We start from the raw sequence: 24,313 nt of genomic DNA, 5'->3' as shown, positions 1-24,313 counted from the left end.
ATGGCTCTGTTGGTGCGGTTACCATACCAACCAGGTCTGGAGACGCACCTGAGCAGAGTTTGGTGCAGCTGCTCCTTCACTTCAACCGGAACCCCATTTCTCATTACTGCTGTAAATATTCTAAAGACCAGCTGATTCCTGCAAACATGAATGTCATCCTCTCCAGGTAAGACAGGCTACTTTGCTCATGTGAGAAATGTTTCCTTTTGCAGATTGGATCGAGCCCTGCTCTCAGAGAGGCAGGAAGGCGGGAGGGGGGTCATTTTGTGGCACTGGCTGGATTTTTTTGTAATTTATCATTACTGTTATTTACATCATAAATTCATGTGCATGGCATGATACTGAAAATTATAAACCAGAACTACAGGTCCCAAGGAGGTTGCAATCTAAGTCAGTGGGTTGAACCTCAGGCCAATGGGTCAAATTTGGCCCGCCTGGGTCCCAATCCTGCCCTCCAGGGTTCCCCAGATGGCCACACTTCCTTCCCATGACACCACCCCTTTTCCCTGCCTGCCAAACATTTGGTGGTTTCCCAGCTTGTAGGCAGTTCTTTTCCCCCATTCTAAAGGGTTGAAATCATAGAATCATAGAATAGTGGGGTTGGAAGGCGCCTATAAGACCATTTTATCCAACCCCCTGCTCAATGCAGGAATCCAAGCCAAAGCATCCCTGACAGGTGGCTGTCCAGACTCATCTTGAATGCCTCCAGTGTGGGAGAGCCCACTACCTCCCTAGGTCATTGGTTCCATTGTTGCACTGCTCTGACAGTCAGGAAGTTTCTCCTCATGTTCAGCTGGAATCTGGCTTCCTGTAACTTGAGCCCATTATTCCATGTCCTGCATTCTGGGATGATCGAGAAGAGATCCTGGCCTTCCTCTCTGTGACAACCTTGCAAGTACTTGATCAGTGCTATCTCCCCTCCTCAAGGCTAAACATGGCCAGTTCTTTCAGTTCTCCTCACAGGGCTCTGTTTCCAGTCCCCTGATCATCTTCGTTGCCCTCCTCTGAACCCTCTCCAGCTTGTCTGCATCCTTCTTAAAGTGCAGTGCCCAGAACTGGACACAGTACTCCAGATGAGGCCTAACCAGTGCTGAGTAGAGGGGAGCTAGTACTTGACGTGATTTGGAAGCTATACTTCTGTTAATGCAGCCCAAAATAGCATTTGACTTTTTTGCAGCCACATCACATTGTTGGCTCATATTCAGCTTGTGATCCACAACTTGGTATTGTTGAGCCAATTATCCCCCATCTTGTAACTGTGCATTTGGTTTCATTTTCCTAGGTGAAGAACTTGGCATTTATCCCAATTAAAATTCATTCTGTTATTTTCTGCCCAGCGCTCCGGTCTATCAACATCACTTTGAATTTTGTTTCTGTCTTCCAGGGTATTAGCTATCCCGCCCAATTTTGTGTCATCTGCAAATTTGATCAGCGGTCCCTGCACCTCCTCCTCCAAGTCATTAATAACAATGTGGAAGAGCACTGGGCCCAGGACTGAGCCCTGGGGTACCCCGCTCGTTACCTCTCCCCAGTTTGAGAAGGTCCCATTGATAAGCACTCTGAGTCCGATTCTGTAGCCAACTGTGGATCCACCGGGTTGTTGTTTCATCTAGCCCACTTTGAGCTAGTTTGCTCATCAGGAGATCATGGGGCACTTCATTGAAAGCTTTGCTGAAGTCAAGGTATATTATGTCCACAGCATTCCCACAGTCCACAAGGGAGGTTACCTGATCAAAAAATGAGATCAGATTCGTCTGGCAGGATTTGTTCTTGACAAATCCATGTTGGCTTCAAGTCATCACGGCATTGTTTTCAAGGTGCTTCCAGATGGATTGCTTTATCATCTGCTCCAGAATTTTCCCAGGGATTGATGTCAGACTGACTGGTCTGTAGTTCCCAGGTTCCTCCTTTTTGCCCTTTTTGAAGATAGGGACAACATTAGCCCTCCTCCAGTCATCTGGCACTTCACCCATCCTTCAAGGTTTCTCAAAGATAATAGACAGTGGTTCTGAGAGTTCTTCTGCCAGTTCCTTTATTACTCTAGGATGCAGTTCATCTGGCCCTGGAGATTTGAACTCATTCTAAGTAGTTAGGTGTTCCTTGACGATATGCCTATCGATCTCAAGCTGCGATCCTGCCCCTTCAGCCTGTACTTCACCTTTGCCACGGGGCTCATAAACCCTCTTTTGGGAGAAGACTAAGCCAAAGTAGGAACTGAGCACTTCTGCCTTTTCTTTGTTATCTGTTATTATTTTGCCATCCTTATTTAGTAGTTGAACCACCATTTCTTTCCTCTGTCTTTTACTGTTCGTGTATCTGAAGAAAGCCTTTTTGTTGCTTTTAGCATCCCTTGCTAAGCTCAGCTCGTTCTCAGCTTTAGCCTTCCTGACAACATCCCTGCAATTCTGTGCTACCTGCCTGTACTCCTCTTCCTTTGTAGCTTGGCCTTCCTTCCACTTCCTATATGTGTCCTTTTTAGTTTTCAGGTCATCTCTCAGCTTTTTGTGAAGCCACATTGGCTTCTTTTGTTGTCTTCCACCTTTTCTTCTTGTTGGAATTGTTTGTAATTGTGCCTTGAGAGTTTCCTTTTTTAAAAACTCCCATCCAGCTTGGACTCCTTTTCTTATTACAGTCACTTGCCATGGGACCTTACTTATCATTGTTCTGAGTTTATTATAATTGGCTTTCCTAAAATCCAGGGTACGTGTTTGGCTGCACTCGGCTTTTGCTTCCTTTAGAACCAAGAACTCAAGTATAACACAGTCACTTTCCCCCAGAGTTCCCGTAACTGCTACTTTATCCACTATGTCATCTCTGTTGGTTAGGATCAAGCCTAGGATAGCCTATCCTCTAGTTCCTCCACTTTCTGTAGGAGGAAGTTATCAGCAACACAAGTCAGGAATTTCTTGGAGGGGCCATTTTTTGCAGAATTTGTCTCCCAATAAATATAGGGAAATTGAAGTCCCCCATTACTACTGCATCATGCTTCCTTGAAACATTTGCAATTTACTTTTCAAAAGTTTTATCCTCGTCTTCTCCTTGATTGAGTGGCCGGTAGTAGACTCCGACCGCCATGTTCCTTTTATTCTTTGCTCCATTTATTTTAACCCAGATGCTCTCAATGGGGCTGCCAAGCTCATCCTCCTGTAGGAAATACTTCTCCCAAGGCTTAGTCACTGGCAGTAATTTTGGCCCCACCTACTACTGGAAGGCAACCCTTGAGAACTTCTCTGAAACTGAATTTAGCCCTCAGGCTGAAAGAGATTTGACACCCCTGATCTAAGTTTTTTACATAGGGGAAAACCACAGAGAGTGGCGAAATAGGGCAGGGAAGAATACGAAAGTATGAATATGAACCAATGCAGCTGTGTGCACTCGTGCTTAGGTTCAGCGGGAGAGGAAGAAGAATCATGGGTCAAACAAAGAACAACCAGGGCTCATCGAGGAAAAGTTGTGGCATCAGAAGCTATTTCAGGGAGTTAAAGAGAGAAATTTGGGAGCCTAGGAGAAAATGTTCACTGCCCTTGAAAGACATGGGCTTCTTTACACGGAGCTTTTATCCTGCTTTTGAGATTGCTCACTCATGGAAATTTGCAGGCCCTTCAGATGATGCCATGAACCTCATTTACCTTTATTCTGTTTTTAAATAGATAAGAAATAATGAAGTATCAAATGACCCTGCTTGTGTTCTGCTTGAGTTCCCTCTGTGAAAAAGGAAAAGCCACAAGAAGAAGAGTGAGATCAATGAAAGATATGGAATACTCAGACAAGGGGGAGAAGGGGGGGGGGAAAAGGAAGTGCATGTAAATGGAGTCCACTGTGATCCTGCATTTAAAACGGAAGCAGAAAGCCCCGTTTTCAATGTGGGACTTTAGGCTGGTGTAGAGATGCTCATGCACAGTAGAGGTATAGATAGGTATGCATAGGGGCATGGGAAGATATATACACATCAGAAGATAGTTAAGTAGACACAAAGGCAGCTAAGCATGCATGAAGAGACCGCAGGAAGATAAGTACTGGAAGAGGTTTCTAAGCATCCTCGTGGGCAGGGAAGTAGCTAAGTATACATAGGAGAGGGCAGCTTGTACCCTTTCCTGACACATCTGTGAAGCTGCAACAGCCGCTGTTTGGAAATTCTACAGCTGCTAAAACCATTCCCCCAGATGACAAACATCCACCGTGGTTGATTTATTCCAGAAGCTTTACAGCAGATCCCAAGTCAAAGCCCTTCAGCTTTTCTGGACCCTTCAGGAAGACAGCAGGAAAGACAGTGCCCAAAGAGAAACATCTATGAAGGAACTGTGGCAAACAGGAGGGATTTAGCTCTCTTCTACCTCTAGGAAATGTGCCTGTTTTTGCACCTCTAAGAAAAGCAGGTGACACATGGAAATCTACCAGGTGAAGCTTTTCCTTGCATGGAGATCCAGTAATGAGCAAAGCTTTGCCTGCTTATATTTTGTTGTACCATGTTGCTATCAAAAGCACAGGTAGAGGGATATAAGAAAGCAAACCTAGAGTGCTTCCCGACAAAGCTTTTATGGTGCAATCGCACTGTGAAAATTCACAGACTTTTATGGGAGGTCCAAGGACAGCATCTTCTGCTTATAACGCTCTCATGATTTTCCAGAGCTTCCACAAAAAAATCCAGTGAGGAGTTAAAGATGGAATAGGTGCACAATGTCTTTTGACTGGTAGCACTTGGAGTTGTCTGTCTAGAAGCACCTCTGGAGCTTGGGGATCAACACAAGGAAATCCATCCTTTCGAGAAACTGGCAGCAAGTTGGGGAATCAAGGCAAAGCTGAACTGCGACAGAATATGGTGCCAATTATCACTCTTGCAACAGCTAATGAATGAACAATGTCGTGGGGCAATGCTTGAATTACAGGGGAGCCCAAGGAAGTCCCGCCTCCTTAACATTTTTTGATGTTCCCTACCCCTTTTCTTGGGGCCGCAGTGGCTTAGTGGTTAAGACGCTGAACTGCAGACTGGAAGGTCGGCAGGTCAGCAGTTCGAGACCCAAGTGCTGCGTGACGGAGTGAGCTCCCGTCTTCAGTCCCAGCTTCTGCCAACCTAGCAGTTTGAAAGCAAGAAATTGCAAGTAGATAAATAGGTACCGCCTCGGTGGGAAAGGTAACAGCGTTCCGTGCACCTCGGTGTTCAGTCATGCTGGCCACATGACCACGGAAGCGTCTTCGGACAGTGCTGGCTCTTCGGCTTAGAAACGGGGATGAGCACCGCACCCTAGAGTCGGACACAACTGGTTGGGGACACCTTTTACCTTTTACCCCTTTTCTTAGCTCCTGTTTTTAGAAGGCTATAGAACAGGCATGGTTTGGCTAAAATTGGGGGGAGTCAGAGTTGGGGCTTGTAAGTTCCATTAACCCCCTACCTTACCCTGCCCATAATTAGAAAACTGCCTTGGAGACCATAAGGTCAAATCAGAGGCTATAAGGCAGTACAAGCCGAACAGCACTGATGGAGAACAGGGCTATGCTTTTGCCAAACGTTTGGTGGTTTCCCGGCTTTTGCACAGTTTTTCCCCCTGATTCTAAACAGTTGGAATATCTCTCCTTAGTTAGTTACTGGCAGTTAACTAAGACTCTTAGTTAGTTAAGAGCTTTAAGCTAAAATGTGTCTCACTGGTGGAATGTGTCCTCTGAGCTTCTCCACAATTAAATTCAACCTTGGGGCTGAAAGGCGTTTGACACCCCTGTCCGTTTCAAGATGCATTTTTTTCCATAGTAAGAGATGGCATGGCCGCCTCTTTAATCTATTTGTTTATTTATTTGTTTTCTTAAAAGATTTATACCCAGCCCCTAAGTATGTATACAATCAGCAAAACTAGCAATAAAAAACGAAACAAGAAACAACTGCAATAAAACAGTGATTATTAACACAGCAGACTGATAAGAAGGGCAGCAGATAAAATCAATTTCCGCCAACAGTAAAGGAGGCATGGGAAAATAAAACGATCTTTACCTGGCATCATAAAGACATGAGCCGCCACCAGGTCAGCCTCCCTTGCGAAACCATTCCATAAATAAGGCACCTCAGCATAGAAGCCCTTGTCTCCAGTTGCCACACATCTAACCCACAAGAGGCACCCAAAAAGGGCTTCTGACAATGTTCTTTACATATGGGCAGGTAGAGGAGAGAGGAGGTAGCCCCTGGCATCATCATCAGGAAGCAGCAACAACAAGCAGAGGCGGGAGGAGTAATAATGATGATGATGATGATGATGATGCTTGCTTCCCATTCCAGAGATACCCAAGTGAAGATAATGGAGAATACAGTCTCCAACACGGAGAAATATTTTGGCAAATTCTGCACCCTGATGGCCGCTTACACCCATAAGACAGCAAAGCTTCGGGACAAGGCAGACCTGCTGGTCAAGCAGCTCCTTGACTACGGAAACACGGAGAATCCCGAGCTGCGAACCACCGTGAAGAACTTTGCTGAGGAGCTGGCCAAGGTGCAGGACTACAGGCAAGCCGAGGTGAAGAGCTGAACTTGGTGACCTAAATCCACAACATGTGCAGCACATAAAAGATTAATGGAATATCCATTCCACACAAAGATCATAGCAAAAATTCTTATGGGACCTTAGCGTCCTCAGACTTTTGGGGTTGGTGGGCACATTTGGAATTTTGAGAGAGTGTCGATGGTGCTGTCACAAAATGGCTGCCATGGGGGGGTGGACACAACACTCTCCTTTTCCAGAAGGCAACTGGTAAGACTAAAAGAAAAGTAATTTGCCCAAGAACCTAAGAACAATGCAGAGGTGGGGTCTGAGCTCCAAAACACAGCAGTGGCCTTCTGAACCCAAATTAAGATGGCACTAGAAGGTGGCGTATCACGATGCAGCATGCCAGCCTCCCAGTTTAAAAAAAAACAGTGTAATTTTTTAAAAATCTTAAGAAATTTAAAAAAGCAGTTGGGGCAGGGAGATTTACGGAACAGGGTTGGTGCCACAGGCACCAGTGTGGAGACTCCAGCCTTAAAGACTTTTTGCCACAATAAACTAACATGGATATCCTTTGGAATAACATAGATGGTTTGAGTTGCTGTCTCTTTTGATATTAAAGGACAGATACACTGTGCCTTTATTAACTGCATGAGAGGCAGAAATCAAACAGGTACATCCCATTTCAAACAATAAGCATCCAGATCTCTCTAGAAGGCAACTGGTATGAGGAAGTCTCTCCTCTTCAGGCAGGGACAGTGTAGGATGTGAGAGCCTTGTGATAACATCACAGTAACCGTGGTGCAGACTGTGAAGCACTACAGTGACCCCACAGTCTGAAGTGTGGAATGCCACAAGTCCAACAAGGCACATACCACAGCACACACGGTGGAGCCATGCACTCTATAGGACATGTGTCCAATGCATCTTCAACCCTTGAATTTGCACCACTGTTGCCAACGTGGCTGGAAACGTGCACTTCATTCAGTTCATCATGCTTTCTCCTTTAGGTGGAGAGACTGGAGATGAGGGTTGTTGAACCTCTGAAGGTGTATGGAGTGCTCATCAAGCAAACCAGGGTAAGCGAGTATTTTTAAAGAACCCACATCAAGCTCAGAGTAGAATTGCAATGACCTTCTAAATTGAGATCTGAGCTCATGAGGAGGGCAGGAAACAGATGATCATGGCACCACCTCCCTCCAAAGCAGATTCTAGCATTAGATTTAATGTAAGGTCAAAGAGAGAGAGAGAGACCACAAAAATTCAAAGCCTGATCCACTCAGCCATGGGTCTTCGAGACATTGCAGTTCTAGCCTCCTCAGGCAAATCAAGCCTCCCATAACAGCTTCACCGAGACACTCCCCTCCGACCCCACCTCAATATTTCTCTGTGTCCCTATCCATCATGCTGGCTGACAACAACGACAAAAATGCATCCCAGATGGGAAACCTCAGAACTGGTCATGTGAATCACACTCTCATTTTCAACTTTCAGAAGCTATTATACTCAGCCCTGATATCTCTGCCTAGTCCCTCAGTCCTTTCAAAAATTCCACACCAAGGCAAGGACCCTGCAAACTGTATAAAGCATGCAAACTTACATCAGTTTTATTATTTTGCATAATTTATTCTGCTCCTCTCCTTCAATGAAGGAATGAAAAACTAGGAGGCCTGCTGAAAATCCTGCTTCGTTCCTGTTCTTTGCCCAGACATTTTCAACCTTCTCTTTGCAGTGTTAAAGATTAGAAACTTACCTTCATACAAAAAGATGAAAGTGGTGGGGAAGCGGTGTTCCAGGCCAAGTGAATAGTCCGAGAACAAGGGATGATATAGCAGGTTTACTGAAGCTAAGCAGTGGATAGGAGACCACTGGGAGATCCATGTTAGAGCAGGAGATACGTGTGTGTGTGTGTGTGTGTGTGTGTGAGAAATATTTTTTAGAATTAAAGTTGAAATTTTCCAGATGCTGAACTCTGCATCAAACATACATTGTTTGCACTTCCATTGTACAATCACAGAATCATAAAATGCACGCCATCTTGGCTGTGGGTCAAAGTTCTCTGTATATACCAATATAGCATACCAATATATCTAGGAGACACTGGAAGCTGCCATATACAGTGACAAATCATTGGTCCATCTATCCCAGTATTGTCGACACAAACTGGCAATGGCTCTCCAGGATCTCAGACAGAGAAGGGTCTTTCCGAGGACCTACCTGATCCTTTCAATGGGAGATGCCAGAAATTTGAACTCCTGCGCACAAAGGATGCGCTCTACCATTAAGCTATAATGACTACACCACACCAAATTGAAATTACAGAGAATGACGGAGGGGGGATGGAACAGACATTAGTGCTGTAATCAGGGCTGTTTTCAGTCCTTTTGGCCCAGATGAGCTACCGTACAAAACAGGTTGCCTTTGTTACATTCAACAGGCTGATATTAAGAAGTTCAACAATGCCCGAAGAAATGAAATAAAGCAACTGGAGAAGCTAGAGAGGATCCGACAGAAGTCGCCGTCTGACCGTCACATGATCGTATCCTTGCCAGCATGTTAATGCTTCAACCTTTTCCCTGCTTCTGCAAACACACTCCTGGCTCCCCAGTGTCACAGAGTTCTGGCTTTCCTAATGCAGCCAGCTCAGGAAGGCAGAGTTACGAGCCCTCACCAAGGGAAGCTTGTGTTACAAGAGAGGTTTCCTTCTGAGCGTTCCACACCACAGTGGAATCCAATGAAACCTATTGGAAACAGACGTGCGCAGGGAAAACTGTCGTCTTGAATAAGGGGAAACAAAATAGATTGTTGCAAGCTAACAGCCGGCTCTCTGGGGAACTAGCTGGGGCCCAGATAAACGAGATGAAAACAGTATGAATAATACTCAAATGACAAGTGTGGGTTTAAAACACACCCACATGCACGCACACACTTGCAAAACCAACTTCCTTGCCACAGAGCAGCAAAGGTTAAATGGGAAATAAAAATATGCAGCACTTGGACATAGGTTTTCAACCAGGACATGCAAGCAGGGGTGTTGCTAGGCGCTTAAACAATTTGCGGGGCAGGCCCATAGGGCACAAATCTGCATATGCTTGTATTTATATAGATTGTGTGTGTGTGTGTGTGTGTGTGTGTGTGTGTGTATGCACACATTTAGAAATTATTATTAGGATTTATTTAAATTTCACAGGTGGGAAAGCCAGCCAATTAATTTCTCAACCAAATAGTCTCAAATAAAATAAATTCTTCAATTAATTTGCACCCTAGCCCAGATCATCCCAAACCAATGGAGAATTATTTTCCCTAAACTTAATCTCCATGCAGGGGAAGATTTTTTGAAGAGGGTTGCAGCATGTGCTAAGGGGAGAGTTAACCCTTCCCTCCCCAGCTGCAATCCTCTTTGAAAATCTCCCCTTGCATGGCAATTAAGCTGAGGAAAAGCTCTTCCATTGGCATCACGGGGGAGTCAGTGCTCCTGGGAATGGATTCAGTCTTGAGAAAGACATTTGGGGCCAGGGCCCAATGCACCCAATGGCCCTATATGCAAGAGGTCATATAATCTGCTGTTCCAGGCCTCAGCCTTGGAATGTCTTGACGTCCTAAAGGCAAGAAAGCCTCTGCACACATACAGAAGGCCAAGTCATCATTGTGTAATCTGGGATTGTGGGAAGAACAAGCTTTTTTTTTATAGTTCCCAAGCACTTATTTTGGAGATATATGAGAGCAAGCATAGTGCAGCAAAGCCAATCAAACCGAATTCTTCATTCTCAGGGGCTCAGCTTTACCATCTAATTCCTTACGGTCTGATTGAAATATCCAAATAGCTTCCTAGCATCAGCACGTTTAAAATATCAGAGAGAAATGGGAGTTCTCTTCCTTTGTGCAACATTCACCCAAAGGGAAAACTAAGATCTCTGTTGGGTAAAGAGGCAATAGGGTAATCCAGGCAGCTCAAAAAACATTTTCCTTTTTCCCCTCCCTCTTGTCAAAGGATATTTTAATCAGGATCTTTGAAAACTAAACCTTTTTTCCCCAAAGGGGGAAGCTCTCAGCAGCAAATCCCCAGGAAAGACTCCTCTAGGGGAGGAGAAAAGGCTTGATATTCTTTTAATCTCTGCTGTGCCAAACTCAGATGCTGAGAGAGCAACCATAAAACATGAGAAAGGCAGACACAAAGCTGCCCAAGGCAGCTATGGTGGGATCTCTTCCAAAAGGGTGGAAGAGTGTTCTTCCTAAGAGGCACAGAGAAGATTGTGTGGGGCCATAGTCTCTGGTTAAACTGCACCCTCCAAAGCTGTACAGCAGCCTTCCCCAACCTGGAACCCTCCAGATGTGTCAGACTGCAGCTCCCATTATGGCTGAGGATGATGGGAGGTGCAGTCCAACACATCCAGAGGACACCAGGTTGGGAAGGCAGCTGTACAGCTATAGCCCCCAGCTTAACAAACAAACACCCTTTAGAAAAGCCAAATGCCCTTTCCTCATGGGGCAGGCATGCCAAACCTCAGGCCCTCAGGTGAAATCCAGCCCTCTTGGCATCCCAATCCAGCCCTCCAGGGTTCCCCAGATGACCATACACACTTCCCCGTGCCCCCAAACTCTTCCCGCCCCGACCGCCTATTGTTTGGTGCTTTCCCAGCTTTTGCACAGTTGTTCCCCCATGCTAAAATGTTGAAATGCATCTCCTAAGGCTTCGTTACTGGCAGGAAGAGCTGTGAGCTAAAGTAGGCTGGTATTTTTGGCCCCACCCACCACTAGAATGCAGCTTCTCCAAAACCGATTTGACCCTTAGGCTGAAAGAGGTTTGACACCCTTGTTGTAGGGTCAGGCATACAAATTTGGGCAGAAGAGGTTAAAGCAGGATCCTCCTTCCCACACCCACAACAAATCCGGAAGCTGAAGTTTGTGGACTCCTGGCCCACAACCATTGGACAGTTGAATAACTTGTCAATCTGTTATAGAATCTCTTTCACACACACCCATTCCTCTTTTATTTGTAGCCGTACTAGCTAGTTGCTCTCTATAGCTCCTGAACTCATTCCCCTATCTTGCCCAGCCCCTGCACTAATACTTGCAGAGGGGTTATACACAAACACATCAGCTATTTGGTAGGTTTCTCTTGCCCACAGAGATCTTCTAGGACATAGGAGCGGGGTGAGTAACTGTAATACCCAATCTCCTCATTCATGGAATTGCATAGGAGATGTAGACAACATCATCTTCCACTTGTAAGCCACCTGTGTTTTACCACTACCACCACTTCTTTTTCTTATTGCAGAAAATCCATGAAGGAAAAAAAAAGACACAGTGCTTTCTGTCTGTTAGTGCTAGGACCCCTCCGTTGGACACGTCCTAGGAGTTCAGGAAACACAGCCTGGCCCAGGGTTGATAACGTCAGTGGCACCACAACACTTGTGTGTGTTTTCAAAAGAAAGAAGCAGAAAGACAGAGAGGAGGAGAGCGGGTTAGAGAGAACATCGGGTCTACACACTGGTTCAGGATACCATTTATCCTGGTTCTATACAATCTGAACTGTCAAGACTTCTTCTCCAAATCATGGGAATTATAGTTTACAGCAGGTGCTAAGAATTCTCTTTAGAAATACAATTCCCAATGTTCCCAGGGAGATGGAATGTCTGTTAAACCAGCATTGTCTGCAGTGAAAATAAAGACAGAGGAAACCTCAAAGGTACACTGAAAATGATGTATTAGCCCAACACAAAGTTTAAGTCTTCCAACTCTGAGATAGTGTGGAAGGCTGTTTGGGTTATGCTTTGAACAGATGATACCAGTTGCCCCTGATGAAGAACCACAAGACTCTGAACATACTCGGCTAATAAATCATTTTTACTGCACCTTTGAGGTCTCATTTCTCTTAGGGTTTGTATGTGTGCGCGCTATTGCCCTTCCTCCTTTTCTTCTGAGCTGAGAAAAAAACAGGGAGAAGCAGATAGACATAAGGGGCCAAAAGCAAACGAACAAACAAGCAAATGTGGGTGCCACGTTGCACATTGGTATTAAAGATAAACCCCCTACCTGAAAGGATCAAAGAACTATTGTTTTAAAGCAGGGGTAGGCAGAAAGTAAATCTCCAGATGTTTTGGACTTTCCTGACCCAGCTTTCCTGACCATTGGCCAGGCTGGCAGGGGCTCCTGGGAGTTGAAATCCAAAACATCTGGACATATACTTTTTGCCCACGCCTGTTTTAAAGGACCTGCACCTTCTCTGGATCCAACAGGATTTACATGTGATAATCACACTTTCATCCCTGCAAAAATGTCTACTGGTTGAAGAACTGGGAAAGATTGCCTTTTGTGTCTCCAGTTCACTCTTACTAGGTGCATCGTGCAAACCATTCTTGTCTCCCAAATTCATTGTTCATCCTCCTGCACTTCTTCTTTTCCTGCCTCCCCACTCAAGCTTGCTTGTTTGTTTCTGTGAAGCCAGGCCAAAATAATAGAAGATAGTGCTTTATCTGTCACGCTTTTCCCCATGCCGATTGCCACAGCTGAGTTTCCATGCTCTGTTTATAGATTTGACTGCCCTCTAGTGCTGAAGCATGGCCAACTCTCACAAATCATTAGCAAAATCTGTTTGGATAATGAATGTCGTATAATGGTCTTTAAATTTAGAGGGCCCAGGTACCCAGGCAAAGCAGCGGAGTTCAGATCATTCTGTGAAATGTATTCTATATCCACTGGTTTTCTAGCTTCCTTGGTCCATGGATCAGAGCTCACCAACATTCAAGGCACACTTGCCTACCCAATCCCTTTTAGTCAATAGGGTGGAGTCTTCCAGTCTCTCATCCTTGCTTGTGGTGTTCTTTATATTTCTTTGACCCATTCTTTCCTCCACTCCCTGCCTTCTTGAGAGATCCCCTCAGGCTTCTGCCTCTTCAGTGCATCCTGCCCTGTTTTTCCAGCTTCCAAACTTACTCTCCCCGCCACTTCCTGACCCACATTTATCTCTGGGCCTTAAAGACTGGTCCTTTCTGCCTCCAATTGTCCATTTGATGGGCAACCTGGTATGAACTAAGCACATTAAAAATAACCAATTCCGCTTTTTAACAAAGAACCAAGTATTTTAGCAGTGGCTTGGGTCAGCCTTCTAAATAGGACACCAAAAGTTATTAGCCTGCAAAATCAAATTACTAGCTTGCTTGGGGCTGGCGGAGGAGGTCTGGAGAGCTGCGTTTCTATGCTGCGGGGCTTCAGACTCTATGCTGGGTACAACGTGGGGACAGAATGCTGCATCCTTCCTCCACCAACCTGCTTACTTGCCTGTACGGAATTCCATGCAATTGCCTGTATGAAATTCCTAGTCGCCTGTGGTGACCAGGCTAGTGCTTAAATACAAGGTTGGCTTGGTCATGCAGACACCCATCATTCAAATTATTCTTTCTTTGCTCCACATTTGATTTATTCCCTTGACGCCCATTCTCAGTCACAGGTAAGGGATTCTTTCCTAGGGTAAGATGTCCAGCATGTGTACAGTAATATTACAGTTAAAGTGAAGGCACAGATGAGAACACTGGGACACAGCAACCATTCTCCAGTACTCCATAAAAGATGGTCAGCTGGGTAAGATATTCAACTTGGGGTACATTCACACAATCAGTTTTGGTTTTTTTTTAACACTGGTTTTCTTTAGTACAACTTCTGGATAAGCACAAAGCTTGATAGGGTTTGCTCTCGATCCTAGTAGACTTGTTTGGGAAACATGAGTTTTACATCTCAAACTTACATTTATTTGTAAATAGTTCCATTGATTTCAGAGGGATGAGGGACTGATACACAGAGAGATGTACATTGCTTTGTGACTGACAGCTGAATGTCTGGATCGCTGACGTTGAAAAACACTGACCCTCCTGACCCATCTCTGTGTGCATGCAAGCAATCACGGACAGCAACAAGTGGTTCCGGATGGGGATATGCAAGTCCATCCACATCAAGAAATGCATCCAGCCAGTTCAAAGGACTCAGGCCTCATCCATACATGCAGCAGAATTAGATTGTTCTGAAATGGTAGGATGGCCCAGACAACTTTAGACTTTTATGAGATCAAGTCTTTATAATCCTAGAAGCAAGGTTTCTAATGACACAGAATTCTGCTTCTGGGTAGTACATTCAGAGTAGACACAAAGATGGATGCTAATGGACAATCAGGCTGCTGTTTGCTTGCTGTTTTCAAAACCAAGAACCAGCCCAATAAGGCAGATGCTATATTAACTGGATGTCAAACATTTAGGACCTGCTGAAAGGGCTCAAGTCACAAAGTCACTCATTCAACAGGGTGAGTGAAAAATACATGCCTTGATTTTAGGAATGAAAGCCCCCAAAATAAAGCATTCCTCCATAATAATACTTCATCTTTACATAGTAGTTTGGATGCTTCCAGATGAGGCACCACCTCATCTGGAAACATGGCACCACCATTCACAGAAGTTTACTGGGGTGCAGATGACAACATCTTCCACTTATGACCCTCCCATGTTTTCTGAACGCTTCTTCCGTCTTTTCCCTAAACACAGAAAACCCATTAAGAAGAAAAAGATTGAACAGCTGCACAAAGCCTTCCATGTAGTAGCACTATAAGTCCTCCATCTGGAAGCACGCTTTGAATACTCTAAAGCGCATTTAGATGTTTTCAGTAACCCTTACAACAGCCCTGCAAATTATTAGACCTGTCTTATCAGCCTCATATTGCAGATGTGATGGTGAGGCTGAAAGAGAGAGAGAGCCTTGCCTAGGGGAACTTAGCAAGTTCATGGGTGAAGTGGTATTTGAAGATCCCTAGCTTGTATTTCATACTGTTAGTTATGAAACTGTATCCATTCTTATAGGTCAGGACTCAGATTTCTCTCTTTCTCTCTCTCTCTCTCTCTCTCTCTCTCTCTCACACACACACACACACACACACACCATTGCAATCCTAATTGCAGGTAGAGCAGCTCTCTGTTGTACTTCCAACAGCAGATGAGAGGCATTCTAAATGACATGCCCAGATACTCATGACCCATGCGGCACAAATTGTTTCCCTATATTTATATTATGCTGTAATCAGCAAGACAGAGCCCTATAATTATGCTCTGCTAAAACCAGCAAAGTTCCAAAGCATTCACAGTTGGAGGTTTTATGCACAAGGTCAAACTTCTGCTCTCCCTGCATTTTTTGGACTAAGAGAGAAAGATGGGCCCGGGGTGGAGGTGGGGGGAGATGACTAAGTCCTTGCAACGTGTTGGCAGAATTACCACCTTGCACATTAATGCATCTAAGTATCCAAAGAGAGCGATACCTTTATCTCGCATCACAAGAAGATTCTGCTGTATGTATCCATCCTATCAGGCATCACTCATCCGAGTGAATGCCTTCCTGATGAGCAGGGTAACTTTGCTGGTCCACACACCACTTGCTTACAACTTTATCTGAAATAGCACTTCTTGCAGTAAACTGAGTTTGTTAATTTGCATTCAGTCAGGGTGCTAACTGCCCATGGCAAGGCAGTGCTGAGTGAAAACGGATTTAGCTCATCAACAGCCTGCTGCAGCTATACCAAATACACCAAGAAATCAGGGCCAGTGCTACCAACATCTGTTGGGATTGCCCTTACCCAGAAGCAACTACAAGCTAATACTTCTGGAGGCAGATTCCACAAGGCCCCAAAGCTCTTTTCTATACTGAGAGCAGTTCAATACCAATCCATTTTCAGTCCTACAAATCAGCTCCTCCCTGCAATGTAAGGCTGCAATGGAGCTTTAACCTCCTTAGCTGGAGGGCTCACTTGCTGTGCGGTTACCACTCTTTAGTTCAGCAACGTAAATTTCAGATTCCTGACAGCATTTTCCCAGCGAGCATGTAAATAAAGAACTCATTAACCTCCACAGTATGTGCGAAATGTGTTCTCCAAGGTTGCTAACGCTCAGAAACTGACTTTTTCTCAGCACCTTTCACAGTGCAAGGCACAGTCTTTATGCCCATTTTATGAGGGGGGAATTAGGCAGAAAAGGGGGATAACATGTTGCTTCCAGACGACGCTTTTATCACGCCATCACCTTGCATCATTCACTGGAATTTTACGAGAGGTCCAGATGTCGTTGTCTTCTATTTGTAACCCTCCCATATTTCCCCACTGCTTCTTCTGTCTTTTTTCATACCACAAAAAATCCATTAGGGAGGGAAAGATGGAATAGCTGTACCTTTTGAAAGCACCCATTTGATGGCGATTCCCTAGCAGGGATAAGGAAACACCTACAAAGAAAAGGATCAATACCCAACACTACAACCTATCTACTCTAGCTATAATATGGCCAATCTGCATCCCATATAAATTAGACTACCACCCAACTAGGGCAGTTTTAGTCAATTAATGGTATTAATTTTTGTTGATTAAATCTGCATAATAAAAAATGTTCTAAAGAAAAAAGCATAGCAACATCAGAAGCTGCTTTATACGGAGTCAGAACCTTGGTCCATCAAGCCCACTATTGTCAACACTGACTGGTAGCAATGGCTCTCCAGGGTTTCAGGCAGGGGTTTTTTCCTAACCCTACCTGGAGATGCTGGGGATTGAACCTGGGACTTTCTGCCTGTAAACTATGTGCTCTACCACTTAGCCATGGACTCTTCTTAGATTGTGCATGCATGCATCAAAGCAGGCATCACCTTAGAAGAGGCACCCCCCTGTCTCTCATACAAGGGAGGGGATGCCTCTTAAGATGGCATTTGCCAACTATAGTTTTTAGAAGTACATGTATTAAAAAACATGTTTTAATGCAAACGCCTGCTCACTGATCAATTGAGGGCACCTTCTTAGTCAATCAAAATTTTTTAATCAATTCATCTAACCTGGGGTGGGCAACCTGCAGCCCTAAGCCTAATTTCCAAAACCTTCTGTAAAGGATTGGTTCAGACCTCTAGCAAAAATTATTTGTCCCTCCTCCAGCAGTCCACTGGGCAGGGAGGAAGGGGCAAGAGAGAGAGACAGAGAGAGAAGGATGTGCCAGGAAGAGACACAAAAGTGGGTGGCCCTGCCCACTTTAGTTCTGGACTTGCCCACCACTAGTTTCAGCTGCGCCTATTGCCAGCATGCTGCCCCCAACAGATCACCCCTGAGGGAATGCAGCCCTAAGGAGAACAAAAATCCCTGAGACTAACACTGCAATCCTATACATATCTATTCAGAAGTAAGTGCAACTGAATTCAGTGGGTCTTGCCTCCAGGTGTGCATAGAATTGCAACCTAAATGTAACTCTTATTGTTTGTTTGTTTTAAAGATTTTAAACCTGCCATTGAGGGCACACTGCCCTCACAAGGCAGCTTAAAATATTACAAAAACATTAACATACAATCACACACATACAGCAGTAGCAGCAGCTAATGATTTTTAAGCACTAAATGCAAACTAGAATAAATATGTCTTCAGAAGTTGTTGTTGCTTTTAAGCCAGCAGTGATGAGGCCATAAGCATCTCCTCGGGGAGGGAGTTTCAAAGGTTTGGGGCCACCACTGAGAAAGTCCTATCCCTAGAACCCACCAGCCCAGTGGCTCCCGTTGGTGGGTCAGAGCGTAGTGCCTCTGGAGCAGATCTTAACGCTTGGCAGGCTCATACACGTGTAGGCAGTCCTTCAGATAATGTGGTCCCAACCCATTTAGGGCTTTAAAGGCCAAAACCATCACCTTGGATTGGACCCAGAAACTAACAGGGGGTCAATGTAAATGATACAGAATATAATATGATCTGAACACCTTGCTCCCACAAGTGTTCTAGCTGCTGCATTCTGTACCAGTTGCCATTTCTGAATAGTCTTCAAGGGCAGCCCAGCATAGAGTGCATTACAGTAATATCATTCTTCCTGTCGTCTGCCTCCACTTCCTGCTTGCTTCTGTGCAAGAGCCCAGATGTGATGTTTTCCTGGATTCATATAATGCCACGTAATGCCTTCCTGGGTTTGAAGGAACAGTCTCACAGCTACACATGATACCCGTGTGTTTGCCTAGGCCGAGTCTCAAGTACACAAAGCCTCTGTTGATGCAAGCCGGTCCACTCAACAACTCGAAGAAACCATTGATGAGTTCCAGAAGCAGAAGCTAAAAGATATTCAGGTAATATCTCCCGAAGTTTGGTGAGTCTTTCACTCACCTACTTTGGGGCTACATACAAACATAACACAAAAGCTTTTAAGGCTGCAGTCCTATGCACAGTTACTTGGAGTAAGTCCCACTGAACTCTGTGGGAAGCTTACTTCCAAACAAACATGCAGAAGACAGGGGTGCATAGAGCATTAAAGAGTTGGTATCACAACTATTAGGAGCAATAAGGAAAATTATTTGGGGTGGGGTTTCTTTCAGAAAATCCATCCTAATTTTGCAAGGGCTGCCCTTCATAACCACCACCTTCATCAAGGAGACAGAATGAGATTAACTCTGTCCCATTCTGTAAAAAATGAGAATGAAACATACAACCGTCATGTGGAAATGCACAGTACACCAGGCTGTCAGCTGGTCTCACAGGAAAAGAGAAAATATCCATGATGAGATATCATTTATTCAACCAACCAACATTTAAAGATACTGCAAGCTTTTGGGTATCACCGAACTCTTAATCCAGCCAAATAAGTATTGACAACATAATATGTACTCTTATATGCCCATTTTATATTCCAGCCTCTGTTATTTGCACAGGCAAAGGGTTACCACGACTATTAAGTAGATTTCCCCTTTGCCAGAGGTAAGTGAGTCTTGCTGGTTTTCAAGTTATACAAATTGAAAGGTAATGGAAAAGTCAAAACTGAAAATGGAATATGCATTAATTCTCTCCAAAAGTATCAGATCTCTTGGATTCTCCCAGCAATCTTGCAAATGCATGAAATGGACAGAAGCTTTGTTTTTTGCAATTTGTTTCCTCCACCGTCCATCTTTATGAAGCTGTTGTTTCAACCCAAAGGTTAGCGACCAATGCATATGCCATTGTGCTTTATTACACGTTCACATTTCTATTAAACATTTTCTTTAGGAGGATGGAAAAGTGCATTTCCAAATGGCACACCCAAACCTGTTCTACAGTAGTAGAGAAAATTAAGAGACTCACATCAGCTTGCATGGTCTCCTTTCCTTACAGAAGATCTTCCTGGATTTTGTCAGCATCGAGATGGTCTTCCATGCAAAAGCTCTGGAGGTCTATTCCAGTACGTTCCAAAATCTTGAAAGCTATGACATGGAGAAAGATCTGGAGGTAAAAGAATTTGAAAACATAGGAGTTTAGTTGTTGCATTTATTTGTGGCCTTTAGCACCACCACTGCAACAAAATAGGAAGCTGGCCCCAGTCCCCAGAAGCTCCAGAAACACTCATGTGTGGGCCGGGGGGGGATGAGAGAGAGAGAATCCTATCCAGGATTCAGTTTTTCCATGGTCAATATTTGTAGAAATATGTTCCCACACGGTGAAGCCAAACATTTCTCATTTAATTACTGTTTTCTGTTTTCAAAGTGGTATTACTATTATTATTATTATTATTATTAATGCTCAATTTTGCAGTTGTGCTGTTTTATTACAAAGGAGGAGGAGGAAAGATTCATACAAATATTAATCACTGAAGAAGCACATATTTTTAATATGAACTTTTATTATGAGATTGAAAACACAAGCAACAAAAAGGAAGAATATCTCGTAACAATACAACAAGACCACTAAGAGAAAAAAGAGGGCAAATAATATTCATTTTAAATTTCCTAATGACAGTCTTTGTTAGCAATCTTTGCATTAAAAAATAATAACATGCACATTTGCCGTTAGGCTGATTGGAGGCCTTGTGTTCTTGTTACTCAGTTGGAGACCTGAGGCCCCACCTGGCCTACTAGGCCTCACTAGGTTTTGAGTAGGCTAGGAAGGGCTTTGGTGCTTCTCCCATCATTGCCAGTCACCACAATGTGTGAACAAGCTCACAGTATCATATGGAAACACAAGCCTAGTTTTCACTCAGGTGATAAATAAATACACCTGTGTCGGAGCTGTACCTCTTCAGATTGCAGGAAGGGGTTTACATGACTGAATGCTCCTCAAGCCTCTGCAGATAGAAAACTACCACGTCAGAGAGAACACTAGGCTACAACCCTGATCCCTGCTATGCTAGCTTTCTATACATAGGGGTTTATTTTAATGTATGAATGTATGTAGGAGCATCCAGGCATATCAGTCTCCACCTAAAGGGTTGATCCACCTCAGGCATCCTGAACTGGACCCGGAAGATGCTAACAACTATAGGCCAGTTGCTAACATCCCTTTCCTGGGTAAGGTGCTTTAGCAGGTGCTTGCTGGCCAAATCTAGGCACTCGTGAATGAAACTGATTATCTAGATCCATTTTGATCAAGCGTCAGGCCTAGTTTGGGGAAAGAAACTGCGTTGGTGGCCCTGTTCATTCTCTTAGACCTCTCAGCGGCTTTCGATACCATCGACTATAGTATCCTTCCGGATAGACTCTCTGGGCTGTTTTTTGGTTTGTGGGTGCTTTGTTAACCATGGCAACAACCCACCCTGCACTGGGTTCACACATCATAAGCCACGGTGACTGCCTGTCATGGCTTGAATATTCAGAATGGCCGCCAGCACACGCCACAACCCACCATGGCTTAAATAAGCCACAGCAGGCTCCAAGGATAATGCACATTGGTCCATTGGTAGCCAACCCATTCTCCTTACTGGGGGGGATGACAGGGGGATGACAAATATGGTTTCAAATGGCTTAGAATCATAGAATAATAGGGTTGGAAGGGGCCTATAAGACCATCGAGTCCCCCTGCTCAGTGCAGGAATTCAAGTCAAAGCATCCCTGACAGATGGCTGTCCAGCCTCATCTTGAATGCCTCCAGTGTGGGAGAGCCCACTGCCTCCGTGGGCAATAGGTTCCATTGTCATACTGCTCTAACAGTCAGGAGGTTTTTCCTGAAGTTCAGCTGGAATCTGGCTTCCTGTAACTTGAGACCATAATTCCGTGTCCTGCACTCTGGGATGAGATCCTGGCCTTCCTCTCTGTGACAACCTTTCAAGTTCTTGAAGAGCACTATCATATTCCCCTCAGTCTTCTCTTCTCAAGGCTAAACATGCCCAGTTCTTACAGTCTCTCTTCATAGGGCTTTGTTTCCAGTCCCCTGATCATCTTTGTTGCCCTCCTCTGAACCTTCTCCAGTTTGTCTGCATCCTTCTTAAAGTGTGGTGCCCAGAACTGGACACAGTACTCCAGATGAGGCCTAACCAGTGCTGAGTAGAGGGGAACTAGTACTTCCCGGGATTTGGAAGCTATGCTTCTGTTAATGCAGCCCAAAATAGCATGTGCCTTTTTTGCAGCCACATCACATTGTTGACACATATTCAGCTTGTGATCTACAACAATTCCAAGATCCTTCTTGCTTGTAGTATTGTTGAGCGAAGTATCCCCCATCTTGTAACTGTGCATTTGGTTTCTTTTTCCTAGGTGCAGAACTGCTATTGTGACCCAATATAATCATGGCTAGATTCTAGTCACATCGTTGGATGTTAATTATTCAGTGTAGAGCTGGAAGACAGTTCAGTAATGCCTAATTATCATTGTAGCACCTTATTGAACCACATATACATCTATGTCAGTTCTCAGTGGGAATAACGGCAAACACAATGTGCATTATATTTCTATAAATCAACTTTTTACAGTTTTTTTGAGCACACATGTTCTTGTTCTTTGCTGCTTCCAGAAGCATTTATTCACACATGCACATCTTTGAAAGTAGCACTAGCCGAAGTTTATTCACACACATAATTCTGTCTTCATGTAAATTATGGACAAAAATCTGACCATAATTAATTTTCTAGTTTTATGGACTTCACTCCCCAAATATGGGCAGTCCTTAAAAATTATGAACAGGTAGCAATCCTGTAGCAATCTCCAATAATAACAAATGTACAGGATAGCCCCAAGGTTGCAGGTCATGGATGGAGCTGACCCACCCAACAGATTAGTATGTGAGTACCCTTAAAAGGATTTCTTGCCTTGTTAGGATTTCAGAGCAAAAATACACATCGCTTCCGGAACCTTCCATGAGGCAAGACCAATCACTGCAACAAACTCAACTTCTACCCTGCCATGGCCAACCACAGGCACACAGGTGAGAAAGGGGGGTTATTACTGTGATAACGGTCTTGGCTTCAAAATCAGACTTTGACAGGAAACAGTAGCACACTTATGTGGAATGGAAAACGTATCCTTGTATCCCTGAGAAAAGAGAAAGGGATGAATTTTGCAACCTCAAAGGCAATAAAAACAAAAGAATAGCAGCATAAACAAGCAAAGCTGATTTAGAGAGCGCCCCTAGACCAACACTCTATCCACCATACTCAACCGGTTGTAAATCTGGGCTGAACTACTCCAAATTCCAGGTGGAATGATTGACAAGACTTAATGCTCCTTGTTTTACTTGCCAGCTTGGAGGAGGAAATCCAGAAACTCAGCCTGTTCTATTCATTCTATGAAGGAAGTTTCACACATGCAGCCGTCACTTAAAACTATGGTCAGTTATCAAGAGCTGAACATGCATCTGTGAACTCAGACCCCAAATGCACACCCCCATTATTCATGTATTTATTAGTTGGTTACATTTCTATACCGCCTAATATCTGAAGCTCTCTGGGCGATTCACAACGCAAAACTTAATATAGTTCTGTAGGTGCTTTGGAGTGGCCCTGGTGCTAACTATCAGAAGGCATTGTGCAGCTGTTCCATCTTTTCTTCCTAAATTGATTTTCCACAGTAAGAAAAAAGATGGCAGAAGCAGTGGGAAAATGTAGGAGGATGACAGGTGAATGATGACATCATCTGGACCCCCCATAAATTCCACGAATGAGGCAGGGCGATTGTACATTAAAAGCCTCATCTGGAAGCACCCAAGGAGTTTGAATGGAGAAGGAAGAGAAGGGCAAGGATGGCTTAGTTAGAACTGGAGAATGAGAAGACTTGAGGAGTTGCTGAGAGCTGGAAAGACAAAAGTCAGAGAGGCCCTCTCTGAAGCCACCTTGGGGGATCTACACTGCAATTTAGGGAGTAGCTAGTACTCCTCAGTGGCATAGATTCTGGCACTAAAATGTGCAATCTGTAGGTCAGTGACAGAGCACTCACTTAGCGTGCACAAGGCCCCAGGTTCCAACCCTGGCATCCCAAGTTAAAAGGATCAGTTAGCAGATGGGGAGAAAAGATTCCTGTCTGAGGCACAACTTATACTAGTCTGCATTACAAAACCCAGTGGCAGTAGGTTCCATAGATAAATTTGTAGTTTCATGCTTTCCAATCAGTCTCCATACTAGGCTAGATGGAGAAATATCCTGACTCGATATAAGACAGATCCCTATGCTCTTAAAATTGTGGCTGTTAAGGGCTGTCAGATCTAGTCATTTTCAAAGGCATGAAACTCACAAAGTTTCAGGGCGGGGGGGGGGGGAATGGTTCCCATATAATCAAAATGTTGCCTCAGTGCTGTCACAGCAACAGTATCTTTAGTCTGGCCATGTAGGCTAACCAATGCTTCATACCTCTATCTTCAGAGCATCCAACGCACTCTTCAGAAGTTGTCCCTAGTGGAGAGCGATGAAGAATCTGAAGAGAGCCAGCTGCAAGATTTAAGCCACACTAAATACACTCAGATCCGGCAGGTAGCCAGCAGAACATGACAGCATTTGCCTTGATTAATGATGTTGGGTTAGTAGTATTTGTTTCTCTGCGTTCCACAGCTGAGCTTTACATTTTCATTCAGGTTTACTCTAGTATGATCAACACCACCCCCACTTCCACAATCCTGAGATACAGAATAAAACAACATTTTAACTTGC

The 24,313-nt window shown here is 44.3% G+C and overlaps 1 protein-coding gene across 1 annotated transcript; it reads left to right on the top strand.

Moving 5' to 3' along the window:
- CIBAR2 (CBY1 interacting BAR domain containing 2) lies at positions 1–24,313 on the top strand. Its single transcript, XM_084812395.1, has 8 exons — positions 1–166; positions 6,263–6,497; positions 7,475–7,543; positions 8,902–9,003; positions 18,462–18,566; positions 19,582–19,695; positions 22,492–22,599; positions 24,029–24,313. The coding sequence occupies exons 1-8, from the start codon at positions 147–149 to the stop codon at positions 24,152–24,154; spliced, it is 879 nt and encodes a 292-aa protein (XP_084668521.1). The 5' UTR covers positions 1–146; the 3' UTR covers positions 24,155–24,313.

Source organism: Heloderma suspectum, chromosome 8 (assembly GCF_057233095.1).
Source record: "Heloderma suspectum isolate Gila_16-S chromosome 8, 16-S_ref, whole genome shotgun sequence".
Classification (NCBI taxonomy): Eukaryota; Metazoa; Chordata; class Lepidosauria; order Squamata; family Helodermatidae; genus Heloderma; species Heloderma suspectum.
This window is presented reverse-complemented; position numbering and strand designations above follow the sequence as displayed.